The sequence below is a fragment of the Sebastes fasciatus genome, chromosome 2 (assembly GCF_043250625.1).
Source record: "Sebastes fasciatus isolate fSebFas1 chromosome 2, fSebFas1.pri, whole genome shotgun sequence".
Lineage (NCBI taxonomy): Eukaryota > Metazoa > Chordata > Actinopteri > Perciformes > Sebastidae > Sebastes > Sebastes fasciatus.
Genome location: NC_133796.1, coordinates 11,842,186 through 11,869,556, shown reverse-complemented (window position 1 = coordinate 11,869,556; position 27,371 = coordinate 11,842,186). Strand labels below are relative to the sequence as shown.

The 27,371-nt window shown below is 43.0% G+C and overlaps 2 protein-coding genes across 3 annotated transcripts in view; both read right to left on the bottom strand.

Annotated features, from left to right (window-relative positions):
• ss18l2 (ss18, like 2) overlaps nucleotides 1-27,371 on the bottom strand; it is a 171,405-nt gene that overhangs the window by 113,936 nt on the left and 30,098 nt on the right. The gene's annotated exons all lie outside the window — the stretch shown is intronic.
• The window catches only part of kctd15b (potassium channel tetramerization domain containing 15b), a 29,054-nt gene continuing 5,800 nt past the window's right edge, over nucleotides 4,118-27,371 (bottom strand). Inside the window, exons 3-5 of one of the 2 annotated variants that reach the window (XM_074609715.1) lie at nucleotides 21,662-21,806; nucleotides 13,660-13,965; nucleotides 4,118-4,481 (exon numbers count right to left, since the gene is read on the bottom strand). In XM_074609715.1, the coding sequence (XP_074465816.1) occupies nucleotides 4,323-4,481; nucleotides 13,660-13,965; nucleotides 21,662-21,806 (610 nt within the window). In that variant the 3' untranslated portion in view covers nucleotides 4,118-4,322. The remainder of the gene's footprint in view (nucleotides 4,482-13,659; nucleotides 13,966-21,661; nucleotides 21,807-27,371) is intronic. The other variant, XM_074609723.1, reaches the window with a different exon arrangement.

Sequence of the window (27,371 nt, the reverse complement as noted above, 5' to 3'; positions counted from 1 at the left end):
TACAGGATACAGAGATCAACTTATATACAGCAATAGCAACCCCATACATTCTTACGTGTTGGCATCATCTGCATAAATACGTCTCGAAAACACCGATAGTACAAACAATGCCTGATAAAACTAACTTATCTAACTATCTAAATATAAAGGAATCTCTGTCTGTCTGTCTGTCTGTCCCTCTGTGTGTCCTTTGCATATCTCGAGAACCACTCATCCAATCTACTTCACACTTGGCGGGTGTATTGCTGGGGACCCCATGGAGTGCACTTTTGAATGTGGTCCAGTTTGGCCAGATGGTGGCGCTATTACAATGAACTATGTTTTGGGCTGTAACTTTTGAACCACAAGTCTCAGAAACATTTTTATTCTCTGTATATTTATATCCTCTGTATATATATATTCTCAATATATTTTTCCCTGGATTTTGTTGGTCCAGATGAATCTATCTATATAAGCCACGCCCATTTGCGCCCATTTAGAAATTTGTCCAAATTCGATTTTTTTGCTACTCCTACAATTTTTTTAGCAATCATCACCAAATTTGGTACAGAACATCTCTGGACCAAGCTGGAAAAAGTTTCATTTTTGGATTGTTGATGTTTCATACAGTTTTGCTACAGCTGGTCCTCAAAGTTAGCTCAAATGCTGTCGGCAGGGCTTATATTACAAAAAATGCCATATCTTCTGAACGTTTTGAGCTATTGGGACCACGTTTGGTGGACATGTGTAGATATGATGTTTGAGTGACCATGGCAAATTTGGTGCCATTTGGCCAATAGGTAGCACTGTAGCAGCAACATCTAACTATAAAGAAAGTTTCTCTGTCTACGTATGTGTTACTGTCCTTCGCATATCTCAAGAACTGTTCATCCAATCAACTTCACACTTGACGGGTACAAGCAGCCATACAGCGGTACTTGACAACGCTGTAAGCAGAACTTCTGGGGCCCAAGCAATTGGGCCATTTTCGACAGGCACAAGCTCCGAACGGGCACTGCCCTAGTTAAGGTTAATGGAAGAACATGAGAGCAATGAGACACACATCAGATATACATCATTACATCCTTTTATTATCGCAAATATGCAAGAAAAGTCAAATGGAGACACTGTAAATGAACACATGCCCTTTAATACCACAGTCTAATTGTTTTAAACACTTTAAATAATATACATTTTGCACCTTATTATACCCTTTGAAATGTTTCAATCCATATGTACACAATGTAATGCTTTGAATTCTTTCCATTCTTTTCGTGAAGAGGACTAAGAGGTCTCTTAAAAACACGAGGGTCCCGTAAAACCCAGAGTCCTGATAATTCAATATACAATAACTGTACAGTACAACTGACCCGCCTCAGAGGTGGAGTGAATGCCATGTGAACTGGCTGAAACACTGACCTGCACTTATATCTGGAAGGGTGGCGTGTGTGAACATGTCTATGAAGTTCCCAGTCCTGTCGAGTTTGTCTAGTTAACCTGTCACTTATATGCTTGGTCGAAAAGGGGCGTCCCAGGTTTGTTTATTGCAGACAGAAGCCCAAAACTGCAATTTGTGTTCCTTTTTTTTCACTTTATGTGTTTGTATGAACACCCAATATGTTTTTATTCTAATGTGCATGACCCCTTAGCTCTTTAAAGCTGATAAAAGCCCATTCTGTGATTTCCAAATGCCACATCAGTGAGAAAATATGCCTTCTTTCCTTCCTCCCTGAAAAAAGTAATTGTTGCAGATGTGTGTTTTTAGGACAACACTGATTTTATTTACCCGTTTCCTAAAGATCTAACCCAGATGAGTTTCCACACCTCATATCAACTGGATCAAAAGATCTCGGGCTCAGCAGCAGAGTGGAGCCGCCTGGCTGTACAGTGAGTTCTGAGTATGCTCAGATTTGACTCATCAGTTTGGTTTGTTGCAGTGTGTGGTCCAGCGAGCCACAGTGTAGGAGGGCGTTTTGAAAACCAGGGCATGGGGATGACACAGCAGCAGGGGGTGCAACCCGAGTTTCTACTGGCACCGCTGAGCTGGGGGCCTTCGGGGAGGCGGAGGGGGGTGAGGAGCGCTGTGAAGATGCCCAACATGCCTCGGCACATGAAAGGCCTGGTTGACCATTCCCTTTGAGGCGACTGGATGCAAAGGCTCAGGCCACTGGCAGGTCAGAACAAAGATGGGCCTGATTGTGAGGGAGACCCCCGGGGAGGAGCGCGCTAGACTGGGAGCTACGCTTACACCGAGCTCATCTTTATCCACTCATTGGCCTTGTTTAATCAGCGGCCGTCCGGTGAGAGCAGATATTAGGACAAGATTGATCAGAAGAACTACCACCCATTTTTAATGAACAACTAGTTTTTAAAAACAACCCCCAGTTCAACTCAAACAAAGATCAGACTTCTTTTTTTCTTATCAGTCTTTTGGAATGGAAGAAACAGCATCTGTAAGTTACTAACAAATACAAAGCATGAAAACTTGGCCTTTCTTGTTTCTGTCTTTGATCCAGAAATGTTGCGAATAAGACCAAGAGAATGAGAGCAGGATAGAGTAAATGCCGCCCACTCGCCTCTTTGTGAATAAGACGCTGATGCTGGGAGTACGGTTCACGTTGGGTTCTGCCATCGGAATAATCTTGGCTTAGAAGTGACAATATTGAAACGAACAGAGACTTTGTCTCTCAAACTTTGTCTGGAGGTACTGTGAGCTATTCTCAACTTGACTGGAGGCCTGGAGGAACAAATATTGGTGCAGTTTGTTATAATGCATTGTGTCTTCTTTAGCTATAAACTGTAAAAAGAGATGACGCCTTTATGTTTGTACAATCAACAAAATAGGCACCATGTCTCCTCTGGTACCTTTACAGTATTTGTTCTGTTGTAACTTTTGCTTGTTTTAATATTCTGGTCTAAGATAAACAGCTTGACTTGGCGCTGGTCACTGGGTTCAAACAAGTGTTTGGCGGGAACAGGGCAGGAAACGTTTAAGTGCAAAGAAACATTAAGCATTTAGAGTACATCTCTTGCCGATCACGAGACATACTGGTAAACGTCCACGTCGGTCCTCAAGTCTTTAACATTCTAACTCGACAAAACACACTCAGAGCTTGTGCAACTTCAACCTGATTTTCAAATTGACGAACTTTCTTAAATGTCTCGCTAAACACGAGCAAAGGTTCGTGCCCGTGACAGAGAATCCGATCAGAGACCCGAGATATGTTTTAGAGTTAATAAGCAGAAATTCCAGAGCACTTTTTTATGTGCGCTACACATTTAACTATAAACAATTTTGAAAGATCCAGGTTCTCTTCCATCCCCGTTTGAACAATGGGACTTTTTTTTTTTCAGCTCTGAATGCATTGCCAGCCAGATCGCTTTAGCCACATAGCCTGCAGACATCTGAGTTTCTGCAGCTACTGCCAAGAAACGCTCCCTCACGAGCTCTCAAAGCCTAATGAATACAACGTTCATACATCCTTCATATTGGAGAAAAGGAAAAAAAGAGACATTAAAAATAATCCTATTAATAATAATTGTTTACACCATGTCATGATAAGAACAGCAAAAGGAGCAAGAAGAACGTACTTTAGAAACAACAATGAAAATTGTAATAAACAATCAGTTTGGCAAACGATGCTGTTTTTCGTCGAGGCCCCCGCCGTCTGTAGCAAGGCCTGTGGAGTGAGGTGGGATGGGGTTGGAGGGCCGCGGGGGTCTTGGGGATTGGGGCCTTTTTGGGGGGCTCGCGGGATGGGATTATGTCCTCTTCCTGTCATCCTTAACAGCGTCCCGTCTGCCAAAGCTTTCCTGTCCCACAGCAGACCAGACATGGGCCTCGTAGAGAGACAGAACCGGATGATACACCACTGAAAGAGGGATAGAAGGGTGAGGGGGATGTTGGGGAGTGTATTGGGATTTGAGGAGGCTGTGTCACTCCAAAAGGGTCAGGACACCTTTTTCATAAGAAGAAGAGGGCAAAATCAACCAGTCATGGTGCTAAAATGCTTCAAGTGAGCTGCTGTTGAGTCCATTTGTCGTTGGTGTTGTTTTCATCACAGTCCCAGATTCTTTGGGCGTCATTTAACATAATCAAAAACTTTTGCTGCTGATGCTTTTTTTTCCTTTTTGTTTGATACTACATTCCCCTTAGTGTTCTGCAGAGCAGGTGAGGTTAACAAGCCTCTGCTAATACTTAGGTATGTTGGGGGTGGTTGTGGTCCTGTGAGGACAGGGAGGGAGGGGGCAGGGTGAGGTAGGGTGGGGGGTGGGGGGGGGTGGTGGTGTGAGAAGATGGAAGGAGTAGTTGGTAGGGTTGGCAGTCCCTCGCCCAGAATGCTCTAGTCCAGGGGTTCCTGTTTTATCCTGATGGGCGTGTTGATGGACAGACTCCGCCGGTCCTCGCGACACAACACGTACTCGCTGAACTGGGATGAGTCCACGCCACCTCCGCAAGACGCCGCCACACTGAAACCTTTCTGGAAGAGACGCTCCAGAACCTGAAGAAACACAGTAGAGAGAGGAGGAGAGTAAAGAGAAGGCCATTAATAACTAAGTTTCATACTTTCTAAAGAAAAAGTTCAACATTTTGGGAAATGCGTTTACTTGTTTCCTGCTGAGAGTTATGCTGCCTTCAAATGAAACTCGTGAGCTTGCTGCTAAGCAACGGCAATATTACTGTTACTGTCGGCATCTAGACGTCACAGGGACTAACAATTTAGCGAGCTAACATAATGCACAAAATTCAAAAGGCATAATGACAGAGCAAAAAGATGAGGCCGTTGGGAATATCGCCATTTTTCTAAGACATATTATTATTATTATTTCAGAAACTTCCCGCTTATGAGGTCGTGAATACCACAAGAGGGGGGCGTTTATATGGACTCTTCTTGTGAACCCCATTTGAAGGCACCATTAGATGAGAAGACTGATACCACTCTTATTATAGAGTGGTATCAATCTTCTCATCTAACGCTCTGCAAGACAGTGTATTTTCCAAATTGTGTAACTTTTTAAAAAAAATACGAGCACATTTTTTTCATGTGATAAACACTTTTCTGCTTGAAATGTGTGCTTTACTAAACAGAATCAGTCGTTTCCTCTATAAAAATAAGGATGACTTATCGGAAAGTTTAGTGATATCGCATTACCCGAATGTTACAAGTTTCTCATGCAATACAGTAAATATATAAGTAAGTCTTGAATAGATATCACTTCTTGATATCCATCCATCCTTGCATCGACCTCCGCTCCTCATCAGTCACAACATACACCATGTGTCATTAACCTCCCCCCTCCTCCAATCACACGTAGCGATGGGATAAAAACCAGAGGGCACTCCGACATCACACCACCTCTGCAATATTCATGCCGCTCGCGCTGGATCGGCTTCTGAACCGAGGGCATGAGCTTAAAGGGCTGAGGGGAGTGTGAGTGAGGTGTGTTAAGGGGCTCAGCGCGGTGATTACTGGAGCTCCTAATTTGAGTAATGAGGCCGGGGTGAGAGGAGAAGTGAGGTCCGTGAGCGAAGGAGAGAGCGACGTGTGGGGAATGAGGATAGGGGAGTTTATGGGTGATCTGTGTGAGGACAAAGTGTCGGAGCTGCAGGGAGAGAACAGGAGACGGGGATGCATGTTAACCCTCGAGAGTCTGGGTATCGATACATAAATGCAGATACGCTCAAACACGTGAACTCCGAGATCCCTTTTCTTTCCTCATCTGCTGTAATCCTTGTGGGATGTTTTTTTTTTTTTTTTTTTTGGATGGGGGTATATCTAAATCCCAGTGCGAGGAGTGCTGTGTGTTTACTTATTCCCCCGTCCTTTTTAATGGAGTGTGCAGCGCTTGGAAATGAAAGGTCTCGCCGAGGGCTAACCCCTCTTGCCAGATACAGAGAAGTTCACACAAAATACATCACTTTCTTCAGATGCCCATACACACAAACGCAAATACACACACACACATGGCGCAGAATGACCTCTCTAATTACAGGACCGAGGGCCCCATCGGAGGGCTAAATTGGGGGCATTTAGGCCTCCAGGTTGAAGGCCTGCAGCCTCCCTGCCCTGACTGGGGATTATAGCACAACAGAGAAGAGCAGATAAATCACAAACACACAGATCAGATGTGAGCAAGAATGCAAAAGTACAAATGCAAATCGTATTCACACAGAAACTTGTTGAGCAGACCTGAACCCCTCTCACCCCACTTCCTGATTAAACTGAAATATGAGCCGACATGCTGCTTGTAAGCAGAAAGGACCACTTGGAAAAGTTACCCCCTCCTTTTTTCGTCCTCTGGCCATACGACGTCGACGACAAACTCTGTAATTTGTGAGACAGAAGGGGCGGCAGACAGCTGATGGTGAGGATGGCTAATTAAGAGACCTGCCCAAGCATCAAACACTCCCAAATCCATGACAGACGACGGAGGAGCCTAACGATTATGGAAATGATATTACATAGCCTTCTTTGATCATTGCATCACATTGCATTTTTCCCCCATCATCTCTTTAACGCATGTGGGACTGTCATGTTCGGCAATAAATTTGGTCACAGAGGAGAATGGCCTGATCAATAAAGATAGTCTGAAAACACTTTTATCATTAATGCACGGCAACACAAAAGACTTAAGGATATTATTATAGATAGTTGTAACTGATTCAAGGATACTGTAATAACTATAAGAAGCCATAAAAAAACAGAAATTCACTTTCAGTTTGACACAGTAAATTAGTGCCACGGGGGAATAAACAATACACTGAATAATTAAGATGTATCCAAGCAAAAAAAAAAAAAAAGGTTTCAATGTCCACGGGACAATGTCCTGAAATCAATCCCAGCTGACGACAGAAAGTAAAGCACCCTCTTAAAAAGCTAAAACATGTCCGGGTGGCTCCGTTCAGCAGCACAACATACTTGTGACCGCAGGCTTTCAGATCTCAGCTTATGTTGAAATTTGTGTGATTTCTCTGCTTGCTTGCCTGCCTCGTTTGAGCATAACCATAGCGAAATATTCTAACAGCGAGTTGCATGTGAGCAATCCAATTGGTCGAAGTTTCACTCCAAGCATGGTGATTTCCGTGAAATGGAATTATGGCTAATTATTCCTTTTCATGTGCACTAGTTTGAACTTAAAGAAGACCTTCCCAGAGTTGCAGTATTTACTACCTTAAACAAGAAATCTGAGTACAGAGGATGTGAGAATACTTTCTCAAAGTTTACTAGTTCTACCACAAACTCAAGCTCTTCTTCTTGTCTTCTTGTCCTGCGTGTGATCGAAGCAGAATAACAGCATCTCTCTTCATCCCCAGTGATCCTTCTACATCTGAAACATAATAACCCATTCTCACTGTTACGGGGGTCGACTTGGCTGCACTGGGATCTGCCCCCAAAACACACCATTTAGCATTTGATCATCTCTCTGAGCTGCCACTCACTCTAGGGTCGCAATGGGGATGAGGAAGGCAACCTCGCCCTTCTAACCTCCCAGTGCCGTATATTTCCAACACATGGAAGATGGCAGGGCCAGGAATCAAAGAGGATGACTCTCAGGGCTGGAAACCAGAGCACAATGTAATATTGATGGCCACCGGAGTGCACACACATGCTCTCAGGAGGCGCTCGAAGACACTCGCTCATCATGGCACAGAGTTGATTGACACGTATGACACACACACACTCACACACACGGTAGTATGTGATGGGCGCTGCAACACAGGGGGTCGCTTTTGTTTAACTATGCACAGTCTTTAATGTGTGGCAAGGAGCGCTAACCGCAGTCTCTGCATCGCATCCTTCGCTTATCGTGAGCATCTGGCATAAAACAGCCGAGAAGCTCCGACTCTTTCTAATTCTCCGAGCCATCTGCCAGCTTTTTTAGGGAATCACAAGCGACAAAAACACTGTGACAGTGTAATATATTCTTATAGCATTTGCGGCCCATTCATCACGTAGCTGGAGACAATATATCACAAGAGTGAGCTCGCCGTTACAAATGGACACTTTGATTTAAAGTGTCTTTTAAGTGGTATGAATCCACAGTAATTGAGTTTGGGTGACCCTTGTGGCAATGCGACCCCTGACCCTGGCAGTGTAAATACCCACAGAGCTAGACAGGTATTTAGGGTTAGCTCAGGCCTCAGAAGGACTGCAAGTCTGACTAAAGTGAACACACTTGAAGGATCTCACATTATCTGACTCAGACTGACACGTTGTAAAACTGAATGAAACAAACAAAACGTCTTCTTTAGGTTTAGGCAACAAAACAACTTTCTATGGAATTTATTTCTTCTTATTAAACTGTGTAAGAACTTGAAAATCATCTCATAAATAGTTCATTCTGACTTTTTCCTCCAAGTGTCTCATATCTCCAGTTGACTGTTGACAGAGTCACTTTTGGAAAGCTCTACATTTCCACTACCTAACCATGCTGCGTCCAACAAAAACATTTTTGCGAAACACTTTTCTGGCACCGACTGCTGAAGCTGTCAGCAGGCAGCGTCGTCCAGTCTTTAGCCTCACTGTACTGCAGGTTAATCCGCTGCCTGTTGGGCCTGAGTGCCCCGACTCTGAGCTCTAACCGCTGAGCCACACAGGCAGCACACAGACCCCTCACCGCAGCAGCGTTAATGTCTTGTTCTGCCACTGAGGAGCAGCTGAGGTGTTTGTGTGGCCTTGTCTGGCTCTGATGAGTTGTGCTTTCTCTTTCTCCACCCAGCGCAGGATTGATGGAGTGGCAGTGTGACATGTAAGAGAGTGTTGCGACGCGTTGCGTTCGCCGCCCGGGTGGCGGGGGGGACAGGGGGCCCTTCTCTACGACTGCCTCCGCTGTCACATTGATGAAGGACGGATTGGCTCTGGTCTGATCCGAGTGCTTCATCACGGTGATGTATTGAGCAGCAGGCCCCGGCTCCAGCTCTGGGACGCGTGTGTGTGTACACCTCTGTGGCTCTTTGGCTAAATGTTTTCCCTCCGTTAAGTGCCTCTGCTGCTCTCTCTCCGTTTCTCTCTCTGCTGGATCTACATCACAGCGCAGGTGGTTCGCATTATTCCCCAAATTCCAGCCATGACTTCATGGAGAATCACTCGCCAAGGTGGAGTTGTTTATTCTCACTCTCTCACATTTGAATACACATGATGAAGGACTAAAGAAGGGGCTAAATGTATAGTATACATTGTAATACTGTAAGACTTTCCTTCCAAGATATCCTTTCTGATACAAACAGACTGTACATAGAGGAAAGCCTAAAACAGAGCGTCTTTGAAATGCTTTGAATATCACTGAGTATTTGAATGAAATGTTTCACTCCAAAGTTTAACCACATTTACTGACCTTAGGGGAGTTACTTTGTCTTTATAAAGTGAATAAAAACTGCAAAAACTAGGATACTGTGCTTAGCGTACAGTAAAGTATTGAGAAACGTCATGTTATCTCATTGTGACCAAAGTATCACAAGGTCTAGCGGTTTCCAGCCCTGGGCAAGACAGCAACAGTACCTTAACTTCAATAAAAGGAATCCTCTATGCCAGTGACGTATAATAAATAATAAGAAAACTGAACACATTTCAAAGTTGTCACATCTCTTTCCTGTCAAGACTGCTTCAAAGACCATAACAACTCTGTCCCAGACAGCTCTGCGTCTTCCTCTGTGGGCAGGGTGTGGTGGCGTTCCCCTGGGTTGGGGTCCAGGACTGAAATCAGATCAGAGGCTCATTGTCTGGCGGGCTAAGTCTAAGGATTATTTTCCTAACCTTCTCATACCTTCACGCAACAATGAGAGAGGACAGAATGAGTAAGTTGTTTAGAAAAATCTCCCCTTACACCGAAAAACACCTCCATCTGCTCCGCGCGTCCTCATCTACATCGACTCAATGAGCCGGCCCCTCTACTGTGCTCGCAGATTATGTGTATGAGTGTGTTTGCGCTTTTTTTTTTTTAACAGATTTTTGTGTATCTGTGTGTCTTAAACTTGCAGTAGGCAGAACGTTTTTGGCATCATTGGGCAAAAACTCCATAATAACCTTTCAGCATATTGTAATTCAAGTGTTCTGAAAGAAAATTATACTTCTGCACCTCCTCATGGCTCTGTTTTCAGGCTTTAAAAATCTAGCCCGTGATGGAAGACTGGGCCAATCAGAGGTCATTTCAGAGAGAGAGCGTTCCTATTTGCTGTTCATTCAACGGAGGCAGCTGTCAATCACTTGTGAACTCCGATCAAACGGTCAAACTAGGCAGCGCTGACCGTTTGATCGGAGTTTGCGAGTAAATGACAGCTGCTCAGACACAGCAGACTCCAGCTTAGCTCTGATTGGTTGTTTCCTCCGGTCTGTGAAATCTTGCAGATGCCATTAGGAGTACCGGAGGACACAAAGGCACATGATTTTTTTCAGATTACCTGTCTCATGCACTACAGTCAAGATATAGTGACATAGTATAGTTTTATAAAAATAACTTTTTTATATCATATTTCTTCCAATTCTACCTACTGCTGCTTTAAAGGAGCCAGCAAAAGACAAAAAAGACCAACAACTAACACCACCTTAACTGAGTGAGGCCACACTGTGAGACAAAGGGGAAACCTTGAAGATCCAGCTCCTCTTGCTGTTTGCAGTTTGTCTGAAAAGAGGATTTTCAGCTCACCTCGACTTCACAGGAGCAGCCCATTAAAAACCCTTCCAATAAAAAAACTCCTTTCAGACCATGTAAGTCAGACGCGCTCACATCCCATAACCAGTCTCACTGGTAAACAGAGTGGGAAAATGTTGTGTTAGTTGATGCGGCCAATTAATTATATTGCAAGTCATTTAAAAATCTATAAAAGAAGTATAAACCGGTTTAGGCTGTTTGAGAAATTGTAAGTATGGTATTAAAAAATGCAATACGTGTATTTCAATGGCCTTGAGCGGTGTTATATTGGAGTCTTTTTTAAAAAAAGGAGCTGTGTCTTAAAAAGGAGTAAAGCGTAAATTATGCATATCATTTCCCCCCCTTCCCATTCCTCTTCTTCATTTTTTCGCAGGAAAACATGGCCGCAGTCCACGCGTGCTTTTGTCCCGCTCGCTCGGCTCTCTCCTCCCTGGAGGTGGTCTCTCGCACTGGCAGGAGGGAGGTGGAGGTGTCAGAGCGCGCTATAGCCTGCCTGGGAGAGGCTCCCTCTGGGTGCTGGAGGGGGGGGAAGGCTCCTCTATGTGTTGGCCCGTTCATGGCTGTGGGCGCTGGAGTGTGTTATATCGAGCCTGTGGTGTGAGGCTGTTATGTTTCCCCTCTCGCAGACCTCTCTGGGTAACACAACTGTAAAATTACTTTTCTGAAGTTGCTTTTACTGCTTTACTACACACTGTGGTCAACTCGGCTTTAAACAAGGAGATCCAAGTCAGACTGCCGGTTTGAAAACGGTACAACAGTCACATATAACAAAGGAAAAGGCCGGGCCAGATTTCACATAATGCAACAGCCACAAGAGCCACTTGGAAGCCGTGTAAGTCCGTCTTTAGACAGAAAGAAAAACTGCACACACTCTGCACACCTGCCATTACTTCTGTTAATCTCTCGACTGAAGCTCCATCAGAGTAGCTATTATCTCAGTTAGTGACAACCAGCTATTATCTCGACTCTGGCGAAACGCAGTAAAGGGCCGCAAATCATGCCAACTGCCTTGAAGCAAAGTTTTGAGGTGGAATTCTACCTTAAAGACGAAAACATGAAGGAAAAATACCAGCCTGGCCAGTGATCTGAAAATAAAATCTGCAAATTGGCATAGAATACCTGGGCTGATAGAGTGACGCTATGCTAGGCAGCTAAGCCTCAGTTCAGTGGCCATCAAAGCTCCGGTTGTACAGTACCAGCCAGGTGTTAGGTGTGTATGAAAGTGTTGAAAGGTGGCAGTGAAAAATGGTTTGCTCGCTCAGCAAAATCCTTTGCTGGATAAATAAAGGTGCCATAAAACACCTAGAGTGCCAAAGCACACTTAAACAGATGCAGACCTACAGCGTCTAGACTAAATGCACACCGGCAGGGTTTCACTGCAAAATCACGAGGAGACCTGAGCATTTAAAAGACTTATCTTCACTTCCTGATGCAGAGAAGATATTATCCGTAGAAAAATAAAGCACCTCAAGGTAAAAATATATTAGGAAATTAGCTTATATTAGGAAACACTTTACTTGAGGTCTTATATATAACGTTAAGTGTTTCAGCATTATTGTATTATAGTCACAAACCCATGCATTACATAATGGGCCTCATGCAGGAAGTGATATAAAAATAAACTTTCTCTTATTTTTGTTTGTATCTATTGATTTCTTGGATTCACCAATGTTGTTTTTGCTCTTCTCTTAGGTAAGAGGAGTAGTTGAGAGCACTCTTACCAAGATAAAAGAAAACATCTTGATTTCATAGTCCACAAATTGTGTTTGTCCAACGCAAGGAAACATACACGTTTTAAATTTGAGGAACATAAAAAAATGCATGAATATTCTATAATCAAATTTAGATTATTATATGTTTTAGAGTATAATATAATAATATATTGGATTATTAAAGAAATACTATTGGTCCACTGATCCTAATTATGACTATAAAAACCCTTGGATGATATTGCGTGGCTTACATAGTGCTCTTATGCTTTTTGATTTTCCTGTAACGCCAGTACTGACGTTCTGGAAAATCACATGTTAAGGTGTATTTAACAGTAGGCTACCTTAATTTCACAATTACAGAAGTTCTTCTTCCTCTTACGGCCTTTATTTTTGGGGCATTGCTTTAATTCATGGGCGTGTGCCAGAGTATTTGCACCCAGCACAACACCTGCCCTTATGTAGTGTTTTGGGGGGCGTTACCTATGCTAATAATAAACAACCGGCCTCCAATCTATTATCGTGGGATTCAGCACACCTGGGTAAGAGCAGGTGCATCTGAAGTTGACTTCTATTATTTTATCTATTAACAGAAAATTAAGAGAAAATATAAGATAAATTTAAGAGAATGTTGTGTGAGACACAATGTGTGTATTCACCAAAGGCCTGCAGTGACCACTGAGGTAAGCGCCACACTGTCTATCACTGTTCCTCATACTGACTCTGTCAGTGTGTATAAGGAAGCAAGTTGTGCTTCCTGCAGCTCAACACGGTTCATTTGTTAGTCAGTAAAGTTTGAACCTTAATCAAAGCTGAACTTAAAGTTACGTCAGACTGTATTGAAGCTGTAAATAGCTGTCTCTTCATAGTTTGGGTTGCATTATACTTTCAGGATTAAAAAAAAGAGATTTTAAAGGCTACGTGCTGAATACAGTATACTGCTCACTGACTGTCTGGTTTGCACATTTTCATTTTAGACCACTTCTTTAATCTAAATTATTATTTAGCTATTTCAATCACAGTATAATATTCCTGTAATATTTCTAAAATGAACTTAGTATCTGGAAGTGCATGTATAGTTACCATAACATATTAGATGATTTTTCCTTTTTTTAAAAGTGATTATTATTAAAAAATGTAATTTATATATTAGGAACACGGTGAAAGCAGTGTGCTGGGTTGCTTCAATCACTAATATGATAAAAATGGGTACTGTTGATGAATGTTTTAGTTATAATTTGATAGTTGTGTTTTGCATAAATTGTCTGACATGAAGAGAGAGAGACAGTAAACAGAGGTGGGGGGGTGTCCAGTGTGTTACCTGGACAGAGTTGAGCCTGCAGTAGCCGTTGAGGGGGAAGCGGATGACGTGTGTTGGGTCCTGGTTCCAGCCGGCGTTGACTGAGTTACACATAACGTCTCCGGTCTCTGGGAAGATCTCCTCGATGAGGACCTTCTCGCCGCTCAGGGCGATCCTCTCGCCCAGGTCTGGCGTGACGCGAACCACCAGGCAGTCGCAGGGCTGCGCCATCCGTCGCTGCTCACGCTCTTGCTTCCAACGCTCCAGCTCCTTGATCATGGGCATCAGCTGGTAGTAGCGCGCCTCCTCGTACAGCAGGTGGAAGTCCTATACAGGCAGAGGAGTGCAGTGAGTTTGCATGTATGGCCCTCTTGGCTATATGTGTGACGAACACACTACATTACAGTTCATTACCAAGGTCATCAGGACAAAACCCTACACATACATTAAGATGACAGTGGAAGATATATTTACAGGGTATCCTGATGGTTTCCCCACAGCAACTAATGACAAAGTGTCCTTGAGCAAGACACTAATTACTCTATAGGAGAGCTGTTCTGTTCTGGCTGCATCTGAACTTTGACCCCTCTGCAGTAGTGAAACATCAACTGTGCGGTACAGGCATACAGGGAGGAACAAATAACTAATAGCACCGTGATGAATGTGCTCAAAATGTCCAACAATATTTCAGAATATTTTAAGGAAACATTTATACATGTGTGAATCAGATACCACCAGTGTCTGTTGTCCTCACTGTTTGTTACAAGGAACCATTACTAAGGAGTGCAAAGGGTCATGGCACCATGTTTTTGACCGAAGACTGTATATAAAGATGGACGACATGACAGCTCCCTAAAAGTGAAGCCAAAACATCTGGATCGCCCCGTCGTGGCTGGCTGCAGTATAGGTCATAAAGCCCGCCCCCTCCATGTTAGTGGATGGGACATGGGCCGAACTAAAAAGTCAAACTACACGTCAAATACATTTTTTCCAAAGATTGTTTCTGTCATTTTAGTTAGTTTTTATCACGCTGATATGTTCAAGTGTTAATTTTTCTGATAAGTTTGGTTTTAATTAGTTATTTAATGCTATAAAAAAGGGGGTGAGACGTCATGATTGACAACTGTGAGTCTCTCTCGCTGACAAGCTGTGGCCGTGGTCGGCTCGCGATTGGTTCAGGCGGGTGACCTCAATACCGCGACTCCACCACCCAATCACTACTGCTCAGACTCTGGCTCCATATGACGTCAAAATCTCAAGACGGCAGCTCCCGTATACGGGATATTTTGGCTTCACTTTTGTGCAGTGGGAGGAAGTGGAGAAGCGTCATCCATCTTTATATACAGTCTATGTTTTTGACCCATAAACTCGTTACTGTGGCGTCTTGTAATGTCAGTAAATGTCAGTAAAAGTTTGAATTTATACTCATGGTAAGTTGATCTGGATAAGAATCAGATAAATATGCAAAATATAAATTATGTAAAAAGTATCTAGTGTAAACATACAATTCGTTGTTTTTCCTTGTGATCTTAAAATTGCTGAATACGGGTTTGGGAGGATTTTGTATTGCCTCTAAACGGCTCTCAACATGGCAACGGTGAGCCGCAACTTCATTCTCTGCTCAGGTAGACATTACTCCTCTATTTTACATAGCAAATAGTTGTTTGCTGCTATATTAATGCTCTGAATATAAAGAACCATTAATGATATCTAATTGCCGAAAGGCTGAAAACAGAGCATTGTTCAACGTCTCACTTTTTCACCTTGTAATACATCTTCTGGAAAGCAGAACAATAAACTAAGATCGGGGATGGCCGCCGACCAGCAGGACAACACTCTCAATAAACAAAGCATAACCATGCTGCAGCTCTCCTCCTCAGTAGCTCTTGGCAGAGCTGCGCTAGCCTTTAGCATGTTTCAGTGAGCCAACTCCAGAAAGGCCGTCAGTGGGGCTCCAGTGAAGTGGGATGGTGCATTCCTGTGTGCAGACAGTCTGCAGCAGATTGCCTGCCTCTGCCTACCGGCGCAGGGCTTGCTGGGGGCCATTTGCCCCCGCGCTCTTGCCTCTAATTTCCCACAAGACCAGATGGCACTATCATTCACCGCTACCATAGAGAAATACAGGGAGGCGGAGGTTCGCTATGGGAGGCAGACGGGAGGTGAGGAAAAGATATGTGCAAGTGAACATGAGGACAATCATCAGCCAAGGAGCGTTTTAATGTATTCCTCACGTGGAGGGAGTTTTATGTTAATGAGGCTCGTGGCCCCGGTGTTAAGCTCCTATTAGAACAAGATTTAATTAGGTTACACCTAAATGCTGCAAATCTTTCTGCTAAACAATTAGTAATTAATAAATCTGATTAGTGTTTCACACGACAAAGAATGACAGCTTCATTTATTCTGAACTTCCATCAGTGCCATTCAAAGTGTACTCTTACACGATGTTCATGTTCCTTAGCTTAGCTAGTTTGTTTAAGTGCATGGACGCTGTCAAAACACAGCAAACAACTGATTGTTGGTTGCATATTTAATAGCAGTGGCAATTTTAGACTCTTTTTAGGGGTGCTCAAGCAACAAAGTGATTTTCGATAGTTTCAATATTTTCTTACACCCCTACTCAGCACCCCTAAAAATAATCAAAATAATATCAAACGTTCTAGAGTGAAGATATTGGTATCTTATGAAACTAGAAATCCATGGGTATCAACCATGTCACACTAGCTTGTCAGGAAGGAAACTAAATAATGCTCCAAAAAGTTAAAACTGACATGGCCATTTTCAAAGGGGTCCTTTGACCTCTGACCTCAAGATATGTGAATGAAAATGGGTTCTATGGGTACCCACGAGTCTCCCCTTTACAGACATGCCCACTTCATGATAATCACATGCAGTTTTTTTGCATACAGTATAAATGTGTTATGTTTTCTTATTCTAAAATGGTATATTTGAATATTTCTGCATACTGAGGTCCCTCAACAGTCTTGGAATTGCATAAATTGAGGAAAGCTGAGACTTCTGTGGATCCAAACAATTGAATTGCCTGAATTTTGTGATTTCCTTTACATAAATAAAGACATTTTCACCATAACTTGATGCAGAGAAAGGAGAAATTGGTGCACAAAAATTCACCAGAATGCAGGAAATGAAGCACTCAAAATTTCCCCCGACCCCCGCTACATATGCGCACCCCCCCCCGCCCCAATGTTGAAACGAAACCTACGCACTTGACTGTACACGTCACATTCTCATTAGGGGCTGAGTCCCCCCTAAAGGTCGGATCCTAGAATCGCCCCTGTTTAATAGATACAGATAGAGGTTGCTCATGATGGTGCAAAGTCTAAACGCCCTTGAACAGTGAGGCACTGTGTATTTGTACTGTGGAAACAACATATGTTTCATATAGTGTGCGTCGTTGGTGGCTGTGGGTGTTGGGTGCCGGGGAGCCCTGATCTAAAAAGAGTTTTTTGCTCCTTCCCTTCTCACCACTGCTGGGTATAGAAACAGAGCGTGGCAGCAAACAGCATATTCATTAACCCCGCTGCTTCTGTCAGACTCTTTAGCCTTGAACATTCTCCCTCGCTGGTTTACCCCATCACATAAACTGTGCCTTCATCTGAGGCGTGTGAACGACACCCATGTACAACTCCATCTGGACGAGCGTTGACGCAACACATCTTAAGCTGACGGTCTAATATTTAAGATTTCAGAATGCGAAAGAGGGGAGGAGGAGGGATGAGGGGGTCCCTTTTTTCCCCTTTTTCTCTCTCCCTTTCTCCCTGTCTTTTTTCTCTCTCCTGGCCTTCTTGCTGCAGCTGACAAAACTCATACTGAGACGCTCCCCTTCAGGCGGCTCTCTGTATCAAAGTGTAGCTCCTCATCCTTCACAGGTCTGAAGCCATGGATGGATATGTTTTTAACAGGGGTCTGTCTGCGAGGCACTTTAGTCATCCTGAGCAGCGCAGAAAACAACAGAGTAATCCTAAGCGCCGAGGTGAGGATGAGAGGGAGACGGGGCCAACAGCTCCGTCCTGATCTGCTGGAGCCGCTGCTGCTACACGCTGCCAGCTCTACGTGGCAATTCATCCCCCAATCCTGTGTCCAGACAGCCCGTTTGAGCTTCAAAATAATGATCCGACCTGATCGCCCACCGGCAAGGCAACATCTCGGGGAAGGACGGAGGGAGGGAGAGACAGAGAAAGAGAAGGAGAGGAAGAAAATGATGGAAAGTGTCACTATGAGGGAGTCGGAGGGCTGATAAAGACGTATGTTCTGGACAAAAAAAGCCACACAAGTAGAGGTTCACAGGTTGTTGATTAAACAGGCAACCCATGAAAAATCCATCCGATTCTCATCTAATATACAGCGCCCGCAAAAAAAATGAAAACATGAGCTCTTACCTGTTATTTTTTAGCATTTTAATACCTAAAGAAACAATTGATTTAAAGTGCAATACAAAAGCCTGAGTAACTCTTAACGGTTTATAGCCATGCCCTCGATATGACTGAGCATTGCTTACACTCTTGTGATTAATTGTAGTTTGAATAATGAGACGAGGGAGGGTATTAATAGTGAATATTTTGTTCCACTGATGTAGGCTGAAAATTTTCTTTTCCTATTCTGCTCAGACTTTCACATTGATTTAGCAAAACACACAGCGCCGTGGCTGCCAGCAGCAGAACAGACCCGGCCCTCGGGCGACGGCAAGCCTGATTGTGTTCAGATAAGGACATGCTCAATTCCGCCTCGCACTATTTGCATTTTTTTTTCTCCTTTCCCGGCGTCACGCAAATTGAAAGGTATGCAGATCAACGCGGGCTTATGCGAGGGGATCATAATGAGTTGAAACAATGAAGTCCAATGCATTCTCTTCAACCGCGGCGCCTGATTGGACTGTCAAGACTTCACAGCGAGGGAGGGAAAAGCATGAATAAGAAAGGGAGAAAACTAATCGGCACTGAGTCAGGCCGTCATTTGCTGAAAATATGCGCTGCTTTCATGCCATGTTCTGTTGTCTGAGGTTTGGCTCTCGTTCAGACTCTCCGTGAGGCCTGGAGAGTTCGCCCCTGGCTCTGAACGGCTCGGCCTCGCCTTGTTCCCTTGTAGAGAATGATGAACAAGCGCCAGCCCGGTAGAAAGGTCACGCGAGTTAAGGTGGAGTAGAAGTGAAGAGTAGAATTCACCTAGGAAACAGTATCACTGAATAAAAGCCTTGAACAGAAAGGAGCTGTGGGCAGAATATATAATCATTCTGACAAAGCCACATATGGTTGTAGAGTGAGACTAACTTGCTTGTAAGGCAACCAGTTTGGTTTAAAGCTGCACTAATCAGTATTTTCATATCAACAATGGATTAACTGGCTGTTTTACGGACGCAACTTTATTGTTTTGGTTCACTCTCTCGGCTCTCATCAACCTCATTTTCAGCAGCAGAAGGCGATTTCTTTTCAGTAAAAAAGTACCGATAAACCACCTGAACACTGCCAGCCCAGAACCAAACAGCAGACAGACAACGTTAACGACTGGAGGGAGAATATAGCTGAGCATTAAGCAGCTAAAGTGTCAGATGTTTTTTCTCATGAAAAGGTGGAGACCAAACCAGAGCAAGAAGGAGGGCAAATATTGGACTTATGTTTGGCAGAAGCGATCAGAAACACAACTTCAAGTAATGTTGCTCCATGTCGGATAAATAAGCAACACATTCTCCATGTCATCTTCATACATGTCACTTTAACAGCTGCTGGCATTAAAAGTATTACCATTTAACTCGGGGACAGAGACAGAAACTAAATGATCAACACAGCTCATATGAAATATACAAAACGTGTATATTTGTCTCACCAATGACCAATTGACTGAATTCACACGAGAATCGCACGATCATGAAATCACGCAAAAATCAATGGTCGAGTCTAGAAGGTAGCTTATTCCACTAGTTGCGACAATTCTCCCGAGACTCGCTGCCCGACAATCTATCCTAACCTTAACTATCAACCATCTAGCGAGAGTTTTGCAACCTGTCAGGGTCATGTCTAGAAGGTAACGTACAAGTTCCGAAACTCTCATGAGATGGTTAAGATTAGGCATTGACCTCAAATAGTTAAGATTAGGATAGGTTTAGAGGCAGTGAGTCTTCCGAGAATTTTTGCACGTTTTAGCAACCTGTGGGTTACCTTCAAAACACGACCCTATGTCAGGCTTCAAGTAGGCCTAATGTGTTTGTGTCCAAACCACAGTGTTACGGCCAATCAGCGTCCTGCGAGGAGCTACTGGCAGCTACGGGCGTGGCTTAGGTGGGTGTGACACGACATAGAGAGGCGACTGTTCGTTCTAAACAACTCTGAAGAGGTTATTAGTGTTCCGGCCTGAGAAGAAGAAACTTTCAGTTAATTTTGCAGCCACTAGGTGGTGCTGATTCTTTTTACTACAGGCTTTATTGCTTGTCCTTTGAACCCTGGTGGCCATCTCTGTTTTCCTTGCACCTCCTGAGTAGAAAGCGCATTGTGGAACTGTCTAGTCAGAGCATCTTCATCCATCTTCTTTGGAATCACTTTTAGAAGCATTGTCTGTAAGTACTGCTTTTATAAGATGCCCATATTTACAGCAATGTTTATATTTTGTGTGGATGGCTAGGTTAGACCATGTTTTTATGTGTTATGGACTGTTCATTGTTCACCATCTAACCTGTCCTGTTAATGGCTTTCTGCGAACTATAGCCAGATATATTACATAGACTTATGAGGCATATAATAGGCATGATGGAAATGTATATTAATGAGGCTTAGCTTACTCTTTGTTGCCTTCATTTCAGTTTTACTCCATTCTCACACTGTCAATACTAAACGGTGGTGCGCAATAAATCCATCATTCATTGACTACAGTGAGTTGAAGGAGTTATCCGTCTGTCTAGTTAAGGAAGGGGACTCTTTGATGAGGGCAGAATAGTTAGCGTAGCTGCAATAGAATCAGTTATATCAGAACTGGAGAGTATTTCTTCATTGACAGAAGAGCAAAGAACGGTACTGAAGGCTTTTCTCGATGGAAAAGATGTTTTCGCTCTTCTCCCGACTGGCTTCGGAAAAGGTTCATCCAATCACCTGCCAAGTATTTTTTGAAAGCGCCTGCCTTTTGCAGTACAGTACACCTTAGAGGGTGTAAAGCATTATTTGATACCAAGCCGGACAGAACTTGGTTTGTTGCCATCTGCTTTGGATCATTTAATAATGTACGATAACGGACATAATATACTGCATATGCATTATATACTCTTCTAATAGAATTCTTCCATGCAGACGCTATAAAGAAGGAAGGAAGGAGCCAGGTCCGTGCAGCCCCGGTAGTCTAATACAGGCCGAAGCAGATTCAATGGCCCAAAAAGATTAAAGTGTGTGTGGTCTACATTGGCGCAGAGCGTATACTAGCATGTATTAAACTGCAACCAACAGGCCACCGCTCTCCCAGAAGCGAGTCCTTGACTGTCAGCGAGACTTCCTGTCTGAGTGGGAGCCGGTCATCAGAGCGCGGGGGGAAACAGAGAGGTGTACAGGCTATTTCACCTGGGCTCACCTCTATAGAAAGCACTCTGAGTGAAAAACAACAGCTCAGGGCTTTGGCACACACATCGCCGGGCCATGCTCCAGTTAGCCAGTTAGCATTTTACCTCTCCACCAACTGTAAACTCCAACTGAGTCTGTTCCATATCTCTTTTTTTCCCCCCTAATTACTGCTTATGCTTAGATTACAGGTAATTAATGTGTTGAAGGGGAGGAAGCTCTGTTGTGGTATCAGGTCTTGTTTTGAAAATATGCAACCCTCTGAGAGGGCAGTAAACATTAATAGATTCATATTAACATATTCACACTTTAGTATCTTGTATAATAAAAATGTGGAATTTCACACCATACGACTGCGTGTCTGGGCAGATGGATTTACACTCAAGCTTCTTTTTCCATGTTGTTGTGTTTTGTTCAAACTGATGGTGCAGACAAGTACAAACAATACAGTATGTGGTGGTGCAGATATATACCTTGAAGTCATCTGGAAGGAGCAATTTGCTGGTCCTGAGGAAACTGAGAATGTAGCGGAATATCTCGCCGTCCCGATCTATGAAGTAGTGCTGCTTCAAGCTGTCCAACACGATGGGCTCGGTGCCATTGAACAGACGACTGATTCTGAAAATTGAAATACACAAACACGCGCGCACACAGGCAGCCGCACACACACAAACACACACACACAATGGCATGAGCCAGCCAGCTCCCTTCAAATGCATGAAACAATTACCCTCCATTTATTTTTCAATTTTATTAGCACTAAGCTTGAAATGCATTAGCATCCCAGGTTGAAACAAGGGGCTTAAGGCACCGTTCCTCCATTCCAGACTTGTTTGAAGTGTCCCTTCTGCGGAGAGATTACAACAACACACACGCTCGCTGCTTGTACTTACAGAAATTAATAGCATGAATGTGGCATTACAGCTCTATTATTCCATCTGTCAGAGGGGTGGAAATGAAACAGCGGTAAGAAATGGTGGAGGTCCACATACTAATGTGAGGAGGACATCTGGGGAAAGATATTTGACTCGACTTTGTTGTGAATGTGAGAGGGATTTGGACAGCTGCACCCCAACTGTATGTCATACTGTCTGGACTTAATTAATCTTTCACACGCTCTGTATTCTGTTTGTATTAAACACAATCTCACTACAGGATCCGGTCGATATAATGACATGAATGCATGAGGACAAAGTGATTAATGCCACTTTAAAACTATATTTAAATTCCTATTTAATCTGTAGCGATCCATAATCTAATTCTAAACTCAACAAGTCAACATATCGGCCTTTAAAAATGTGCATTTGTTGTGAGGGAAACATGACCCTACATCATATGTCATCACAGAAAATCTGTTGCATTTTCACTTCTTAGGGATGCACAACTTTTTCGGTCCTGATACTTTAGCTTTGGGTATCGGCCGATATCGAGTACCGATCTGATACCAGTGTTATTAATAAGCCGTATGCCTCACTGTGTGGAAGAGACTGGGATCATTCTTTTATGTGTAAGGAAACATCAGTCCATTTATTATTAAAATAATAAATTGTAAACCAGAAACTTGGTAAAAAAAATCTTCAAAATTAACAAGAATTATAATTCAAGTCAAAACATTTTTAATGCAGCAACAAAAACATGAATTAAAATTCCAGTATATCATATATATACAGTAGTATATAAACATAGAACTGACTTAAAAGAATGGCCCCATTGTAACCGATACCCGATCCAGCTATTTGAGTCAGTATCGGTCCAATATCCAATATCAGTATCAGTATCGGTGCATCCCTAGTTCTTCTCTTGTTTGTATAAATTGGGCTGAATTAGACAAGTTATTTGATTCACATTTAAAGACAAAGAAAAGATCTAAAAGAAAAATATCTAAAAGAGAAAATAAGAGCTGAAATAATGAAAATAACATTACCAGAAATTACATCAATAACGTTTTCCTATTAGGAAACACATTCATTAATTAAAAACACGGTAATTATACAGCTTTTACCAAATATTGTCGAGACTTTGGTGTAATATTGGGACACTTGTTGCTGTTAACCCCTTCCTTCCACTAGTGTGCTGCAAGATTAAGAGCTCAGTAGAAGTTGGCTACAGGGGCTCATCAAGGCAAAGAGTGGAAATTGCTGTTATGTTTAAACTTTCATCACACCGCATTGGCGCCGTGCCTCGAGATACCCTTGGACAGATATTCATTTCCCCCCTTGTCTTTGTGTGGTTTTCCTGCCGCTTACCTGCAGCTCCCTCTAATAATCTCATCTGGGCACATCTCCTCTATCTATTTGTTCATTTCCATATGCTAAAATACCCCTATTCAATAATTTAAAATAGTTGCTTAGCATCTCTACAAGTGTTTGTAAAAGTTTTACGTTCCCAAAGCTTAAATTTATGTAACTCTGAAGAGCAAAAATTTGCTTTAATTTCGTGAGTCATTTGGAAACGGCACAGAAACCTGGAGTGCCTTTGCAGTGTAAATACGTCGTAATAGTGATTTACACAAGAAATCTGTTGCGCGTAACCTCCTTAACGGTTTCACTGCACATTCCCCTCGTTCTTTCTGAGAAACAGCTCTTGGCGGGGCGCTGCGTTGCTCTTATTATCATCATTTTGATGTAATCGGCTCTTTAATCACAGTAACAGCTTCTAGGTCGGCTGACAGAGTTGTATGACAATATGGAAATCGCCAAAACCTATTTGCAAACCAATACACACGTATGCCCGGCGCTGCCTGAGAACTGGTATTGTCAAACTCTATTACAAGACACTGGAAGGGAGCCGCGGTGGGAATGTCAATGAACAAACAGCAGAGCTGGACTCATTTCACTGAATTTACAATTACGAGCCTCTACTTTGTAAAAGTGTACGAGCTCGTATTTAACGATTCTATCAGGTATCTCCTGACCCCGATGTGTCGGCTCAACGCGCCAAAGCTATCACGTCAAATTTCTTTTTCTTTGACTTGACTGTGTGAAGAAGCAGAGCAAAGATGGTTCTCCCTCCCTCCCTCCTCTCTCTCCTCTCCTGCCATCCCTTCTCTCTTTCACTCTTTCTTTCTCTCCTTCCGTCTCCATCCTTCTCCCTTACTCGCTTTCTCTCTGGAAATCGATGCAAAATGCTTTATAAAAAACCAATACTCATCTCCCTGTTTCGCCCGAGGTGTTCCTTTCTCATATGGTCTTGCAATTCTTCCAGCTAGAATTTCACCATACCCCTCCAGGCTAACTCTGTTTTTCATCTCCACTTTTTTAAAAAGCAATTAAAATGCTGCCTGTTTTTCTTTTTCTTTCCCTCTCTCTTCTACTCCCTTCACTCTCTCTCTCTCTCTCTCTCTCTCTCTCTCTCTCTCTCTCTCTCTCTGTTGGTCTCCTCATCTTTTCCCTTTCAGTTAAATCCCTGAATTGGACGGGCGGGGGGTGTTTTTAACAGGTAGGGAGAGAGAAAAGGGTGTGTGTCTGTGGGGGGGCATACATAGAGAAATTAAGAGAGAAGATACACAAACAGACAGGCCATAAGACAAGCAGAAAGAAGAGAAGGAAAGGTGAAGATGGGGGAAAACTAGACAAAGAAATCAGAAGAGGAAGAGGCAGAGAAACAAACAGAATACGAGAGGAAGACAGAGACATGGAGAGAGTGGGAGAAAAAACTCCATAGAAATACAGAGAGAGAGAGTCAGGGAGAGAGGGAGGGAGGTTGTGGGTGTGGGAGGTTATCAAGGACAGGAACAGCTCAGATCTCCCACCCCAGCGGTGCCAAGTGAGGGCAGGCAGCGGGGCAGTAGGTGGGCAATATCTGGCAGGATCCTCGCCGCAGCGAGCTACAGCCGGCCAGCGGCTCCGAGCTGCCAGAGACAATGTCTGCAGGAGGTGGGAGGGGGGACGCAGGCAGCGCAGGTACCACTGACTCTACAAGAACAGATGCTATCTGTAACACTAATGGACGCCTAATAAATGCAAGACACCCAGCAGCTTCCTGCAAAGTGAAACAAACACACCCAGGGATGACGGCGAGCGTGTCCAGCCTGACATCAAGGGGCTGCCCACGATAGATTCTGAGAGTAGGGAAGTTAAAAACCAGATTGCTTACTGAGCCTTGCTCTGATTCGCTGAGTTCTGCTTAAAGACACTGTGACGGTTCTCAGAAAGCTCTCCCAAAGGGTGTGTGACAAAAGTTTCAAAACAAGGAATTAAGGCTTTCAAAGTTAACATGATAATAACGCGTTTACGCAAATTTGTTTTAACGCCACTAATTTCTTTAATGCATTAACACAACTTGCGTTTTTTTATGTTGTAGCGGGCTCAGTTTTAAAGCTCGAAGATACTGGCATCATATGAAACTATAAAACCTAAGAAATCCACTGGTACCAGTTGGTATACTAGCTTGTCGAAGGAGGCTAAATAAAGCTCCAAACTTACACTGAATTTCCTAGATTGAGGTCAGAGGTCAAGAGACGAATTGACCTCTGACCTCAATTGATGATAATCACATTCAGTTTTGGGGCAAGTCGTAGTCAAGTCAGCACACTGACAGCTGTTGTTGCCTGTTAGACTTGAGTTTGCCATGTTATGATTTGAGCATATTTTTTATGCTAAATGCAGTACCTTCTGGACAATATTTGTCATTGTTTTGTGTTGGTAATTGATTTCCAATAATAAATATATACATACATTTGCATAAAGCAGCATATTTGCCCACTCCCATGTTGATAAGAGTATTAAATACTTGACAAATCTCCCCTTAAGGTACATTTTAAACAGATAAAATGTGTGATTATTTAGCAATTAATTATGGACAATCACGCAATTAATCACGATTAAATATTTTAATCAATTGACAAGGAATACATATATTTAAATTTGCTGAATGTTATGACTTAATGTAACTTGTAATACCTTTACACATTTCTACATTTCAATACTAAAAAAGCAACAGCAACAAAAATCTTCTGTTGCTCAATATTTGCCCATGATGTGCATATTTTGAGATTGCACGTACACTGATAACTGTCACTGGCTCTCATACTCTTATACAATATGTGTTACTAACAATCACGGTGTTTATCTGCGGTTCGTGAAAACATTTTATCTGTTATTTTGGAGCCACATCATAACTCGACTGTTTCCTGCGCAAAGAGCAACAATTAATTCTCATTATTATTTCATGTCAAGTGATTAAAACTAAAAGTCTTATCAAACAGCTCATTTTACTTCAGATCACGCCGATGTGTTAGTGCCATGTAGCCTCTTTAAAAAAGCAAAAAATCACTTGAGGCCTAATGAAATGGAATAAAAATGAAAGGAAATACAGCAAATGCGAAGTGTAAATGATGAGATATTGTTTGCTGTGTTAATTATGGTGACTTCGAGCCTGAGAAAAACAGCGAGCTACAGAGGAGCACTAAAAGAGCAGTACAGATCTAGACTCGTCTTCAAAGAAAAAAAAAATGTCCAGTGGTCCTTTCAAAATAGTTTTCTCGACTCTGGAACATTTCCCCCTTAATTTCCTCAGCTTCTGTTCAAGTGACTGCTGGAGACCGTCCTCTCTGAGAGCTACACAGAGTGTGCATCAATGTTTCATGACCCCTGTCCCTTAATATGGCCCGCACAGAAGAAGATGAATAACCGCACATTAGTTACTAGACTAACTTTCTCTTGGCATGCTACATTATTTAGGGGCCAATCTATTAAAAGTAATCATCAACTTTAAACTCTTTAACCCCGCTCAAGGCGTCACAGTTTCAGTTTTTGTGCCCTAGCTGCTCGACCGGACATGACCGAACGACGCAGCGTATGTATGCGGCTATGCCAGTGTAATTGTTTTGCTTTCTGCTGTCAGCCATTATCCTAATTCACACAAAAGGGCCCCTCCTTCCACTGGCTCCAGTGGAAAGTGGAGCCCCGAGGCCAACTGTACACTGAGGAGGCTGGGAGAGAGAAACAGTGAGTGTATGCATGTGTGTGTGTATGATCCAGAGTGAGAAAGACACAGAAAGAGACACAGAGAGAGAGAGAGCAAAGGAGCATGTGTGAAAAAGAGAGAGAGGAAAGAGCACTCCAACCAACACTCACACTGGTATCCGGTCTTTACTCTCACTGTGAAAACACTGTTTGGGTGCTCTGACATGACTCTGCCCTGTGTGTGTGTCTCCCCCTATGAATAACTTCTTTGTAACGT